This window comes from Lissotriton vulgaris, chromosome 4_1 (assembly GCF_964263255.1).
Source record: "Lissotriton vulgaris chromosome 4_1, aLisVul1.2, whole genome shotgun sequence".
Taxonomy (NCBI): Eukaryota; Metazoa; Chordata; class Amphibia; order Caudata; family Salamandridae; genus Lissotriton; species Lissotriton vulgaris.
In genome coordinates this window covers 1819787821-1819803704 of record NC_141691.1, presented here as the reverse complement: position 1 = coordinate 1819803704, position 15884 = coordinate 1819787821, and the positions used below count along the sequence as shown (strand labels likewise).

The window sequence follows — 15884 nt, the reverse complement described above, 5'->3', positions numbered from 1 at the left end:
AACTTTCTCCCTCCTTGAAGGTACCGATCCCTCCCCTGCCATCGGTAATGGCTGCTTACCTGAACCGGCGACTGCGACCGTAGTCCCTGCCGAACCAACGCCCGATACTGGTTGTTCCACGGGAGCCTGCGGGGAAACAACAGGACACGGTGCCTTCGCAGCATCTTTCGATTGCCGCAACTGCTTCATTATCGCTCTGGCTTCATCAGCCGTGGCCCCCTCGTTCTCTTTGCCCAACCATGCCGCCAACTGGGCAGCCAGCTCAGGAGGCATATCCTCCCCATTCACAGGAGTGATTACCACAGGGATTGGTTGCCCCGCGTTCGGGACAGGAGTCGGGGCCTCGATTGGGGTGACCGGGTGCACTGGGGGCGCTTCGGGAACCGGGGCCTCCCCTCCCGACACTCCCCTCTTGGCCCTTCTACCTTTCCCATGTTCTCAATCTTTTTTTTCAATTTCCTCTTCTTGTCAGTACTTCTTGCTCAAAGAAGGTATCTATTAATGCAATTTTTTTTGCCTCTCTTTTATCTATGTCTTACTGGCTTTTCTTGCTCTTACTATATGTTCTTTCTCCTATTTGCTTCTTAATTCATCTCACTGTATCACCAAAATTCGGAATTTATTTAGCAGACGTGTTCTTCGAGTGTCCATTCACTCATATTTTTCGATCAGGTTCGGTTCTACTTAAAATGATACCAGCCGGCATTCATTAATAGACAGATACAATGTAACAGAATTTGATGCTCGCTCACCCTTTCAAGTGTCCAGAGTCAAGCGCTCCCCTCCGGTTTCGCTTTCCACATTTCTCTTGCTTTGGCATTTTCTGCGAGTTCACTTTTTCCGTTCCTTTCAGTAATTGCTGACATTCACCCTTGTCAGTAGTACTGCTCCCTTTCAACACAGCCCCTTTTCCTGACACAAGGTCTCTGTTGAGACTTAAATGCGTTGAGTTACTGGCATGCTGAATAAATCATAGCAAAACCTGCACTAAGTTTTAAATTTCCTAAATTCATGAGTCAAGCGGAAACCCTTTGCTGGGGAATATTTGGTGAAATATGAAACTGCTTGGCTCTGCCGTACTGAGTCCGCACCGCCTTTGAGCGCCCATGTTTTAGGATAAGGGGCCGTGTTGAAAGGGATATATATATGTAGGTCGTCACTTTGGAATGAACGTCTTTCTTTGGTACATTCCCAAGGAGTCAGCGCCTGTTCTTTTATAGATGCCAGGATTGGTAGTATATATATATATATATATATCTTAAGATTTGACATGATTTTTGACTACCAGTACAATGCTTCATGGGTCTTGTATTGTATATGCCTGTCACATGATTTTGAATAGTTTAAAAAGTGCGCATGAAGCACTGTGCAAATGGCTCTCTCCTCCTGTGAACAAGGCTGAAGCCGAAACGCGTAAGGAAAGGAGACATTCTGCGCTGCTTAGCTTGTCATTAAATGCCTTTCAATCCGGTATTGGGCCTCATGTGGTGCTTTGTTGGAAGTGAAATGGTCGGGCTGCTGCGTGCCTGATGTTCTGAGGCCGCCCTGTAGGGTGTATTGCTCCTTTGCTCTGAGACTTTTTGGGAAAATATATATATAAAAAAAACACTGACGAAGGCAGCACGCCGAAACGCATCTGTGTGTGCCCCTTCCGCGTAAATAAAATCAGCGTGATCGACAGATTTGCCCTCCGAGTGCTGTTTTGTCCTTTTTGCAAAGACCAAGGGGAGTTGGAGCGTTATATATAGATACGAAGACAAGATCAAAGCTAGAAAGGTCAGCAAGTTTGCCCGTGATCAAGCAGACTATGCGCATGGACAATTTTTTACTTTTGCTCGGAAGTACAGCGCCGCAAAACGCCAACAATACAGTGGCAATGCTAAACAACAATCTTCTCCCACTGCTGCATGTAACCATCCTGAACGGGATGAGGTGCTGCTTAATGATGCTTAATGATGATACTGGCAGCAATATTTCATCAAGTGTTTCCAGCGAGGATTTAAGTAGGGAACAGCAACAAGCGCCTATTCTAGATTGTGCCCTCGCTTGGACAGTCAAGGGCAAGTTATAAAACAAAAAAACAAAAAAGACGATAACGAAGGAAACAAGCAAGAACACAAAGGACAACAACAAAAAAAGAAAACCAAGGGGCCATGGCAACGAAAGAAGTGAGTAGTAGTAATGCAGTCATTAATCTCTCCAATGTGGTTCTGGAGAAAGCAGAAGAACAACTTTTATCTCTAGGACTCAACTTCTGCCCAGCCCAGCCGTTTGACTATGCAGCGACACGTATTGATGTTTATATCTTCATACGTAAAATGAAATTGCGCAAACATTTTGCCACACAAACCTTGAAGTCAAGTACTGCAATCCCGGTCTCAACTGACATTAACATCCCGGATGGGGTGTTGGAGGTAAGAGCTGCTGATGTTTCTACATATTTAGATCTTAATGACCTCTGCCAAGCCACTGATTCCCAACCATTTATCTCTGAGTCTGAGAGCAACACCCAAACTAGACTGGCTAAGATTAACATCAACCAGAAAGGTGCAGGCATTACGCCCTTTAAAAACAAATCACAATTTGTACCTTTAATGGTTAAAGATGGTATCGACACGTTCCACGAATGTATTACCAACGACATCAAGTTGTTATATACAAAGTCTTGCAAAAGGAACAAATGCAAATATTACCAACAACAAGCCAAGTACATAGCGCTTATGAAAAAATTATCCAGTAACCCAAATATTGTTGTAAAAACAGCGGATGAGGGCGGCAATTTGGCAATCTGGGATAAAAATGACTATGTGACTGAAGCGTTGCGACAATTGAATACCACCACTTGTTATAGTAAAACAAACAAGAAAGAATATTTGAACGCTAAGACTGTGTTGGAAAAAATGCTTAACAGATTTCGGCGAGAGGGATTGATTTCAGGTGAGGAGTATAAATTCATGCACAAAGAGTTCCCCGTCCTCCCTGTTTTTTATCTAATCCTGAAAATACATAAGAATGTCTCGCCCATCCCTGGAAGACCTATTATCTCGGCGATCAACAGTGCAGGAGAAAATGTTAGTCGCTATGTTGATTACTTTTTGCAAAGACTTAGTCAAGAAATTACCCAGCTATGTGCGTGACACAGGCGATTTCTTGATGAAAATCAAAGACTTGGAATGGCAGGAGGACATGTTGTTCATCACTTTGGATGTGGAATCCCTCTACACGAGTATTGGTCATGTAGAGGGACTAAGGGCTACTAAATATTTTTTAGACACTCGGTCTGCGGACTTTTATGAACAAAACAAAGTCATTTTAGAACTTATGCACTGGTGTCTTAATAATAATTTTTTCGCCTTTGGGAAAGATATATGGAGACAATTACGAGGCGTGGCAATGGGTTCCTGTTTCTCCCCCAGCTACGCGTGCTTGCACGTGGGCTGGTGGGAGGAACAGGTCCTGGGTACAACACACGCAATTTGGGTGAGAGAGAAGATCATCAAATATTTGAGATATATTGATGATATCTTTATTTTATGGCATGGAAGTGAAGAGGAAGCTCAGTTGTTCATTAATGAGATCAATGACAATGTGTTAAACCTCCATTTTACTTCACATATCAGTGCCCGCCAAATAGAATTCCTTGATGTTCAGGTCTATGTGGAACAAAACAAACTCATTTCCACATTACATCGTAAACCTACATCAGGTAACACCCTGTTACATGCTTCTAGCCTCCATCCGAAGCATACTATTTACAGCATCCCTCTTGGTGAAATCTTGAGAGTCAAACGAATCTGTAGCTCCACATCAGAATTTGAAAAGTGTATCACTGATCTCAGAGGTAGATTTTTGGAACGTGGCTATTCCAATCACATTTTCAACCAAGCTTTGGCTAAAGCAAGGTTGAGAAGTAGAGAGAGTTTATTCTTGACATCTGATTCCGACAATGTTGACATTTCTGTGAGGTCTGACATCACTACCCACACATGTCCCAGGTTCATCACTGCCTATAGCAGTGATCAACAGGCCATTAAAAGAATAATCCAAAAAAACTGGCCTGTCATCCTTACTGACAATATTCTGAGTCCTACCTTACCAGTTAGACCAGTGGTGACTTTTCGTAGAGCAAGGAACATGGGTAGCTCTCTAGATATCTCCAGTCCTGAATTAAAACAGAAGGACATTTGGTTGAAGGCCAAACCAGGATTTCGGAAATGCTCGCACTGTAGAGCTTGTAAATTTGGGGAGAATAAAACACACTATCGCACCCCATTTTGCTCCAGTGACATCCCTATCAAAGGCAGTTATGACTGCAAAACGGAATTTGCAGTCTACGTTTTGACGTGCACCTGTGGACTACATTACATCGGTAGTACTACAGCCCAGGTGCACGTCAGGATTTTACAGCATTTAAGGGCCATACTGCATACGGATACAGCGTATCCTGTAGCACGCCATTTTGCAAAAGATCTCAATTGTTTGAGATACTTTGTAATAGGATCAGTATTGCCCTTACGCAGAGGAGGTAACAGAGAGCTGTTATTACGACAGCTCAAAACACGCTTTATACTTGAGTTCGACAGTAAGTGGCCCAATGGCCTCAATAATACTGAGGATTTTTACAACTTTCTGTAGAACAGTACGAACTCTATTTAATTGTATAGTTAGACCTGTTCCTCCTCGTGATATCTGCCGTTTGGTATTGAGCTGGTATTCTCTCTATGTCGGATAATCTGCCCAGTGTTCACGAGTAGTCAGGTTCCCTGTTGCTCAGTAAAATACAATATACTACACAGGGTGGATACTTTGAGAATGACTCTTTTTTTGATTTGGCTACTGTAGATAGACAGTCAGGTTTCCTGTTGTCTTCCATGGTTTAAATGACACTCAATTTTTATATATGTTCTTTTAGATATGGTTTTGATGAAATTCATGATTTTAGAAATGCACTTTTTAGATAAAAAACATAGAATAGTTCCTGATTTTATCATGGGTAATAATAATGTTTTTTCGGGTCTTAGTGCTTTTTGTACGAAATTCCATGAACTTGATATTTATAATCTTGATGAACATACAGTATGCACTTTATCTTTAGCCTCCTTTGCACACTAGGCATGGTTTGTCCTAGCATGTTTGTGGTTGTTAGTTTTAACGGCTCAGCCATGCCAATGACTTCATGGTCAAAGGTTGATTCCTTTGTAATAACTATGTGTATATTGGCTACCTCATTAATGGCTACTATCTTATTACAATTTGTTTTATTGGTCTTAACTTCAGCTATGAATATATGTTATCTGGATTTATCCAGTTATAATTTCCTCAGTAGGACAATTGTCCAAAGAATATACATTTTCTTGTGTATATAAATTTTAAAAGGAAACTAACACTGTTTTTAGACCTTTTTACACAATGCGCATTCATGCAGGAATTTTAAATATTCATAGCGAAAGTATAACATACATATATATATATTTTTGTGAGATAGTCTGTTTTCCATTGTGATAGGGGTCACGTGACCCACTGGGAAACAGGGTGGTAGGCGGAGCACTTTAAACACTTTATAAGCACTGTTATTTGCACTTATGCCTTGCATGTGAACAAGGGCTGTATAGCCCGAAAACGCGTCATGTTTGGTTGCTAGCGGAAAAATCTGGAAAAATAAATTTATTCACCTGAATGCTGTGGTCTGTCTCCTGCTTCGCCGACCCTGTTGGTTCGGAGGTGGTTTCCTGGAGTAGCTGTCGATATATATATATATATATATATATATATATATATATATATATATATATATATATATATATATATATATATATATATATATATATATATATATATATATATATATATATATATATATATATATATATGTATATATATATATATATATATATATATATAAGGATGGATGGATGGATAGATGGATAGATAGACAGATATTCAAGTCAAGAATAACTTTATTCGGTTAAAATTGACCATAAAAGTATAACATACATGAGGTTTATATACATGAAAGTCCAATAAAACTATATAACACACATATATTAAAAATTCCAGACAGGTTTAAAAAACCAATTCCTAAAAGAAATGCCTGAATTTGATTACATTTCGTATTGTTTCCTTATTGATAGTGCCATCCTGATAAAATTTAAAACAGCCATGCAAGTTACATCATTAGACAAAGATAACAAAAAGTTAAAATCTTCCTGAAAGTTACATGGTCTGATGTCTTTTAAGAGCGGTATAAGAAAAAGAGCTCTTGGGACATTGTAAAGTGCACAAAAAAGGGTAAAGTGCAAGGTGATTTGTTGAGAAAGGTTGTCACAGGGACAGGATGGAAGGTTATGGCACCAACCGGCTTGTTTAGGAAAGGCCCCTAAATAGTGCAATGTACAAAGCCTAAATCTAGTCAACAAAAATCTAAATTGTACGTTCCTGGGAAAAGACAAGTAAAATTGCTGATATAAAAATGTCTGTTCATTGTGAAATAATCGCCTTGCTGGCCAGCAGTAGTTATCAAGGTCAGCACGATATGCATTTTTTATAATTGATTTTGTGCATATATCTATGCTGTTAGGGTTGTCAGATATATATATCACTGAAAATACCAAAGGTTACAGGGACGTTATATTTGTGTTCAAGTTTAACCCACACAAAACAATAGCAATTCTGCAGTTACAGTTATACTTATGTTAAGAAACTAAGGGCCATGGTCTAAAGTTACATATTGGCATGAGTTATAGTTTTTTCAGATAAGTATAACTATATGTACAACTCTAATTGCTAAATTGCTATTATTTTGTATGCGTTAACATGTGAACCTATCTACAATGTCCCTTAACCTTTGTTTTTTTCAGCAAATTTGTATTTTTTTACGTAAAATAAACACATATTTGGAATTTGTAAGTACCCGCTGATCTGCAGAGGAACTGCGTCCCTAGATATATATGTAGTTTTATTTCTTTATTAGTCCTAAAACTACTGAACAGATGTAGACCAGATTACAAAAAGGGCTCTTTCTGGACCAAGAGCTAGCTTTCTGCCAGATTCCGTGTAAATCCATTCAGCCGTTTGGCCTGTAGTTGTGTCTACAAATTGCAAAATCTGCATAGACATTGCATGGGGAAAACTTTTTGGTGGACCGCCTTTTTCTCTGCCCCCACTTCACGAATCACCACAGAACCTTTCATGCATAGCTAAGCAAGTTGGGGCTTTTTTTGTGGAAATGTTCATGAAGATTTGTCAAGCGCCGCCAAAGTTATTAGCAAAACAAAAAACACTTTGTCTATGGGAAAAGTTTGTCCGAACTATAATTACCTACTGGCTAACGTAAGTAAAAAAAAAAAATATATATATATATATATATATATATATATATATATATATATATATATATATATATATATATATATATATATATATATATATATGTATATATCTATATATATATATATATATATATATATATATATATATATATATATATATATATATATATATATATATATAAAGCACATGCAGGTAAGCCAAACGGAGTAAAGCCACAGAAAAGTTGAATAACACTCGTAGTTTATTTCACCATTTGCAAGCAGACGAGTGAACAGGAAAAGTCTTCAAGAAAAAGTTCATATAAACAGCCAGACGCGTTTCAGGATAACTACTTCCTTTCTTCAGTGGCTTCTTGATGAGGAATGACAAGCACCGTTTCAGTGCGCACAGTTTAAAGTTCCAATCACCTGTCCAAGTGGGCGTGGCTCTTTGCAAAGCCATCTGGGCGTTGTAGTGCGATAAAAGTTTTCCCCGCTTTACTGTGGTGGAATCAGTGTTGCAGCGCAGCGACACCCTGTAATGGCGCCACACTCTCCTTCCTCCCGGTTGGCCTGCCCGTGCAGGTTTTAACCCATTAGCTGCAACTTCTGGAGGAAGGAGAGTGTGGCGCCATTACAGGGTGTTGCTGCGCTGCAACACTGATTCCACCACAGTAAAGCGGGGCAGACAGGAGATGGGAAAATGCTTCTCTCCACTTGGATCATTAATTAAAACTGAACTCGAGAGGATTTCAAGCCAACCCACTAGGGGAAAACTTTTATCGCACTACAACGCCCAGATGGCTTTGCAAAGAGCCACGTCCACTTGGACAGGTGATTGGAACTTTAAAATGTGCGCACTGAAACGGTGCTTGTCATTCCTCATCAAGAAGCCACTGAAGAAAGGAAGTAGTTATCCTGAAACACGTCTGGCTGTTTATATGAACTTTTTCTTGAAGACTTTTCCTGTTCACTCGTCTGCTTGCAAATGGTGAAATAAACTACGAGTGTTATTCAACTTTCCTGTGGCTTTACTCCGTTTGGCTTACCTGCGTGTGCTTTATATATATATATATATATATATATATATATATATATATATATATATATATATATATATATATATATATATATATATATATATTTATATTTAAATACACTCACACAGCAGTGCAAGAAAGTGCTCGCACTCCAGGAGATATTCTCAACAAGATTTATTACGGATGCCACATTTTGACCTCCCCAGTCTTTGTCCAAGCCACAATTACAAAAATGAAAACGCCCTATTTCCTATACACGCAACTCACCTACACAAGCGTATGTAATAAAAAGACTTGTGGGAACTTACTCAATCACATAGAAGTTAACAAAATGAAAGTAACAGTTGAAATGAAAATTAAAGTAACTTGTTACTGAATAATAAAAAAAAGTTTGATGATTAGGGGTCAAACACTACCAAGGGCTGCTCAATATGATACTATTTCTTTCATTTGTGGTTGTCGTGGTTCTAGGGTTCTTCACATAAGTTATATAATGGGGTAGAAGAAAATGCATATTCCTGAATAATTTGAGTGAGACTGTTTCCGCTTGTTAGCACTTTAATAAAGAAAACACGTCAGTCCCGTGAATAGAACAAGTATGAACGCCAACATGAGAAGTAGAATTGAGAGAAGATACAGGAAAATAGTAAGTGAATATTAAATGGGACTCAGGGAAACAACATGTTTAACAGATTTGAAAAAATAGAGGCATATTTAAAAAAAATAATATTAAATAAACCCAAGGCTTGCAGGATTGGATGACAAATGTGATACAGGTAGAAGTGAAATTAATGTAGATCACTGGTAGGTGGAGAAGAAAAAAAAGAGCAGAACAGCAACTGGTACCACTGTAAAGCTTACGAATGGCTGGTCTCAGACAACAATGCAGTGATAATAGATTGGAACACTGAGTCCCAATTCTAGCTTCCTGAGCAGTTTCCCCAGGGCCTGCTGCTCTCCCATCCCCCATTGGGCAAAATAATTCTCCTCAACATCCCATGCCTTATTAGGGACTGCTCTAAACTGACCCTCACTAGGATTTGAAATGTGCACAGTTGAAACATGTATAGCTATAGCCCTGTGCACCAATTGTTGACAATGATATATCCTACTACAGAGAAATGTACTGTTCCCTGACACTCTAGAGTTGCTAGAAAGTCACAAACAAAAACCCTATAAACTCCATAAATCAATAAATAAGATGAAACAAAAATCATCAATTTGTCACAGAGCAGTATAAAATGTTTCATTTACTTTTCAGAGTATGTGAAAATCTAAAATATCAATATTGGCTAATAAAATAAATGTGCAGAAAGAATTAAAGCAAGAGCATATAGAGAAGAAAAAAATGCTTAAGCACACAGTAGAGTGGAGGTCCTAACATGAGAGATGGAAAATAATGAAAGTAATGACATAATACCCATATATTGATGTCCCAAAAAGCATAGTCTTTTGCTGAAGGGATCTAATAGTGTGAAAGAAAAGTAAAACTGGATAGAACAACAATCTAAAATATTTTGTCACCGCAGTTTGTTTTGCTACTTATAATGAATGGACTGTATTCTGAAAAAAACTGGATGTGCTTTATCTAGTTAACTTGCTTTACATGCCATCTTTCTTAAGATGTAGGGAGGATATTATTTGTAATTTTTTTTACTTTAATTTGAGGGTTTAAGGCATAGTGGAATGGTGTGCAACAGCAGAATTGGATTTTGCAGCTGTGATGAGGGAGGACAGGAGTAACAAAGGTAACCCTGCTCTAACTTTGCTGGCAGTAGGTTTTTTGCCCTCATACTAAAACCCATTAGTATGCAGAGGGGAGGTTTTTGGACGCTGATCCTTTCTCAACAAGATGCTCTGAGACCGCCTCTGGGGATACTTTGGGACTACAAGAATCAACAAATCTATATAAATTGCATATGAGTCTGAAGGTAAATATGTAGCACATTTACTTTCACCTCGGATCTCCTTAGATCAGGAGCAGTCACCCTCTTTGACAACGCATAATCTTATTTTCAGCAATTCAACCTGACTTCATACAAACACATCATGCAGACAATCCATGAAGAACTATGAACTGCTGCTTGACTGTCAACCCCTGGAACTGCATCTGATGGAGGAAGCTACCTAACTCTCGGATAGTGGGCAGCTTGGACTTTTTACTCTCTTTTCAGATTCAGATAAAGCTGCACCTTGAGACAATCCAGCGTTCAATATGTGCAAATAAATGTAGCAAAAACAGTTGTTAACTTAATAAATAATACACATATTAATTCTAAACTTTTAACACTGTTCTGTCACTTTTTCAGTGAGAGTAACTCTTTATTCAGTATCTTACCCTTTGTCGTATATATTCATATGAGTCTTATATATATATATATATACACAAAAGTGCAATCTGCACCACAGCCACTCACGCAAGTGAAAAGAAAGATCACGCAACTCCAACGTGCAGATTTGGCATGAGTTTTTTTATTCCAAAAAAGCCACTAGATTCAAATATGATATATATATATATATATATATATATATATATATATATATATATATATATATATATATATATATATATATATATATATATATATATATATATATATATATATATATATATATATATATATATATATATATATATAAAATAGCTCCAAATCCTGGCTCTTCAGTAATTCAACGGAACCTCCAGGCATGGACCTCCTATGCGCATCCAAAGGAATAGAAAACTTCAATGTTGTTGATTCGCAGTGCTGTCATTTTATTCACACATGAAAAATTACAGGCTCCAAAGCTGTTCAGGCTTTTGCCTGCCATGACGCGTTTCGCTCGCCCCATGTGAATTTGATCACATGACGCGCCACATGACAGAAAACAAATTAAAAAGAAAGTGCGCACAAATAACGGTAGAAAGTTGATTGCCTAGTTTGTGAAAATGAAAAACAGAATGATAATCGAAAGTATCATCATCATACTTATAACTGCATTTATCAGTACAATAAATAGATCAGTTTTTGGAAAACGGTGTAAAGAATCACAACGATTAAACCATGCTCGTTTTTAAGCTGAAAGAAAACCAAAGATGTGTGCAAACTACGCTCCTTGCAATACTCAACAATGAGATTAAAGTACAGAAGTTGACATGATTAAGGTAATCATGTCAACTTCTGTACTTTAATCTCATTCTTTAATCTCATTCTCATCTCAATCTCACAACAATATATCACACAGTATCAATAAAATTGTTCATTGCATACAGCATTGCGATAAAGGTGCAAATGCTCTGGACACATCATATTTGTACATACAACATAATTAGTAATACCTAAATGAGATACCCAATTCATAATTATTCAAACTAAATCAATTAGCAAAATAAAGTCCAAGTGCTGTATACCGTATCTGAATAGTCCTTCCATTGTATAAAGGTAATGTTAAAGTGCTAGTGCTAATGACATATACTGATTCCTCTGTATGGCAGAACAACTGATATGAGTAGGAGACGTAAAACATAATTCGGTGCTAATGATCTCTACAACATTTAACAATGCATAGGGCAACTGATACATATTGATACAATTTCATCCTAAATTCGTTAATAATAAAAGTTTAAACGTAAGTCATAGTTCTTTGTATGTAAATATACAATGTACAAATAAAGTGCTGTGCTATGTGCAAAAATCATTTAACCCGTGCTGATATACAGTGCAACTTGCGATTTCCATAGCAGCATGGACATTGATTACCATTCAAGCCAGGATAGTAATAAGGTGCAATTGCTGATGATATTCATATAGACAAAGAGACTTGCTATTTACAAATAGAGGTTATGATTATATATGTCATTTTTAAATCCTTAAGGAATCGGAGAGCCATTTCTATGTCTTTACATCATAAGAACTGGCTGATTTATTTGCAACTATGTGAAAACACCTAGAAGAAGTTATGCATGTCCTCGCTGGTGCTAAGACCGTTGGGCATCTTGGTATCTAAAGGCAGAATGAACATGGTTTCAAGTTGGCACAGGTTTTTTTCTCGATTCCCACCCCGGCCGTATATATATATATATATATTTATGTATTTATTTATACACACAAGCACACACATACACACTCACACACAACCTACCCACCCCACTGCACCTTTAAAATACAATTGCACCCTTAATTAGGATCTCAAGCAAATGCATATTCCACGTGATGCATGCATATTTCGTTTTGCTTTACACATGCATATTTCTTAGCATAGAGGATCACAACTTTCCTCAGACATGTATGTCTACCTGCCATCCAACAATGAAACATAAGTTACTTAACCAGTAGATTATTTTAAGAATCTAGGTTCTCTTTTCAATTAGTGTACTTTATATTTCAAAGGATACAATGTAAAGCACACATGATTTGCAAGATCATATTATGATATTAGGTTTTTAATAGCGCAGAGTAGGAGACACTTCAGTACGTAAGCAATATAAAATCAACAAAATACAAAAAATATTATCACACCTACAAATACAGACAGAACATTGGGCGTCATGCCATATCTCATGTTGGAAATCAATTGTCTACATCACAAATGAAGAGAAAATAGAGCTTCAAAACTATTTAAAATAAAAACTATTAGCAAATTTAAAACTTGCACTTTTCATTAACACAAGGTAAATAATGTGTTAGACACATTGAAATACTCCCAAAGCACCTTTAACACAATGAAAGACCCTCCAGAGTCATTTTATACAATGAGAAGTGGGCATTGTAATTCTTCTCTCTAGGGACCTATAAGATTGCTGTTCAACCATCAATGTTATATGATTAGGTGTAAATTTCTGAAGTCCAGCCAGTCTGACTATCTCCACTAAACTAAAATATGTGTTTGTTATCAATGTTATCAATACTTTAAAGGTGAGTTCAAAATCCATATTAAGTATTGTGTGGAAGCATCCCATCATATGCCTTTTTGACAAATAATACACAGCTGATTCATAATTTAACAGGAAGAAGTTGGTGTGCTGCAGTGCCTAGCATACTACCCATCCTGAAAAGCCAGTACACATTTTCAAACTACTCATTACCCTATATCACCAAAGTCTGAGTTAGAGAAAAGGGTTATCACACCCTTCTTGTTGAAGGAACTACGCTTGTTGACTGTGTTTGTAGACTTTTTTTCTAAAAACTCTGAGTTATAACGACAAGGCCTTGGTTTAAATTGTATTTACTAAAGTACTTTTGAAGGGTACACTAATTATATTATGGGATATTATCACAAAGATTTTTGGAGGGACCTAACCCATAGAAATGTCATTGACGGCCCCTATTAAAATAGCGATGGCTCTCTTATTCTCCTATTATACATTAAGCAACTTTAACTAAATTGTCCAAAAAGATCCAACATAAAGGCAGCATTACAAATACAGAAACATGTCATTTGTGCTTGTTGACTTTTGTGTGTCTGTGAGTGTGTGCATTTCTTTTTTTACATGTTAAGAAGTAACTGTTAACAATGTCTAATGATATTTTTTCAGATTTGACATTAGTGGGTCAATATATTCTAGTTAAAGATGTTTATGGGACCTTTTCTTTAAATGTTGCACACTAAATATTGATATGTCTATCTTCATGCTAGTATACCTAGTATGGCATAGTTTTAAACTGATCTTGTTTAGTAAAACAAATATTCTAAAATGCAAAAGAAAAAGTTAGCATCCAGTGCCACTATGTGTCCCACAGGTTCCTCCACTATGGCCCAAACTGCCTCAACTGGTGAGTTAGAGGAGCATATTGCGACCACTACTTGTGCGATCACACTTGCTGGCACATCTGCTGATGTTACTGCACCAAGTGTTGTTGCTGTTTCCATCCAAAGACTGTCTGAAGACAACCAAACACAAGTTGTTCATCATGGAGAATCAGATCTGGAATCCAACAAATCGAAGGACCTGCTTTCTCTTCCTTCAACAAATTTGCAAAGTACCAGAAGATCGCCAGAGCATGATGTACTGGTAGAAACAACAAAAGAACATGCAGGTGTTCCTCATAGAGGTATTGAAAATTATTTTACTTGTGACCATTTTCCAATATATACAATATCTCACAGTGGAGATCTTGGTCACTCATCATTGTGTCTTTTCATGGATAGTTGTAATTGTAGAAAACAGTGAGGTAATGTCCTTCCATCACTGTGTCTCTCCATGGTTAGTCATACTGTAACAGTACACTAATATATGTATTGTGTGAGAATTCACCACAACATGTTGTAAATGGTTGACTTATGAAACACATTTTATACATTCAACATTTTCAAAGCATAATAGACATTAGTCATCCCATGTACATTCTAATCTAACATGTTTTGGTCCTGTAGATATTCAGTTATATATATGTATTCATAATTTAATGGACAGAAAAGAAAGAGTGCTGTACCAGTGTTAGAATTATGCCTGGGTGGAGTTTGCGGAGTACTGTCACAAAAAAACTCCACCAAGCTATGCAGAGGTCCTCGAGCGACAGAGTGGGTTACCTTGCGCCATTCACACTGATTTTCAGTGCCGAGTGTTTGTCCCATGCTGTAAGATCAGCACGAATGGCATCTCGCACGGTGCAAGAGGACTCTGCTACTTTCCTCAATGTGAACGGAAGGTTTCTCATTGTGAGTGGTCGAGTCCATCCGCGACTGCCCGTGTTGAGAAATCTCACTGGAAAGTGGTATAGCTTTGGGTTTTGCTCGCTTGCGCTCTCCAACGTAGCGGTTGCAAGCGAGAGTTTTCAGAACTTTACAAACTCCGCAAACATAGTGGAGTTCACCACCCAGGCTTAGTTAGAATCATGTGAGAACCCGTTCAAGGAAAATCTATGTATCAATATAAATAGAAGATATTTGCAGAGTCAGGTAGCAAGATTTCCACAAGTACCTAAATGCTTGAGACATCAGATCACACACATTCCATTGTTAAGCATTATGGATGCCAATGACATGTATTAATATCCACATCACACCTGACACATTACAATATTTTGAATTACATTAGCCTAAACTTTTGTAATGCAAATGATCACTTTATATTCAAAGTTGAGGAAAGGAACACATTCTAGCTTAGACTTATTTGTTCAGAGTTTAAAGATACATTTCTTTTCAACTTTGTAACCATTTTTTTATTGAAGGAAGAAAATCCTCCCAAGTCTGGGAGGCCATATATCATAACGCCCTCAAACTACTAAGCATTCTGTGGGAGTCTTTGTCACTTAAGTCAAGAGGAGTTAGCAAATAAAATCCACATATCTATATCAATGGTTTTGAATTGCATGATGAAAACCCACCACACTCAGAATAGTATGCATGTCTTGCACAGTATAACTTGACATTATTTGACCAACATCTCAAATACTATCTTCTGTTCTACTAAAGTACTACCACACAACCTAGTCTTAACACACTGCCCTCAAATCCCGAGCTCAAGTTCATACTTTAAAACATACTGATGCCTATGTGTCCTGAAAATGTGCATCCTCATTTCAGGTCACTTGAAGGATAGCACACAAAATATACC

General features: G+C 37.5%; 1 protein-coding gene across 1 annotated transcript in view; it reads left to right on the top strand.

The window, feature by feature from the left end:
* The window catches only part of CSMD3 (CUB and Sushi multiple domains 3), a 2596150-nt gene that overhangs the window by 828982 nt on the left and 1751284 nt on the right, over positions 1-15884 (top strand). The window contains exon 7 of the mRNA XM_086918068.1: positions 14068-14379. Within this exon, the coding sequence (XP_086774194.1) occupies positions 14068-14379 (312 nt within the window). The remainder of the gene's footprint in view (positions 1-14067; positions 14380-15884) is intronic.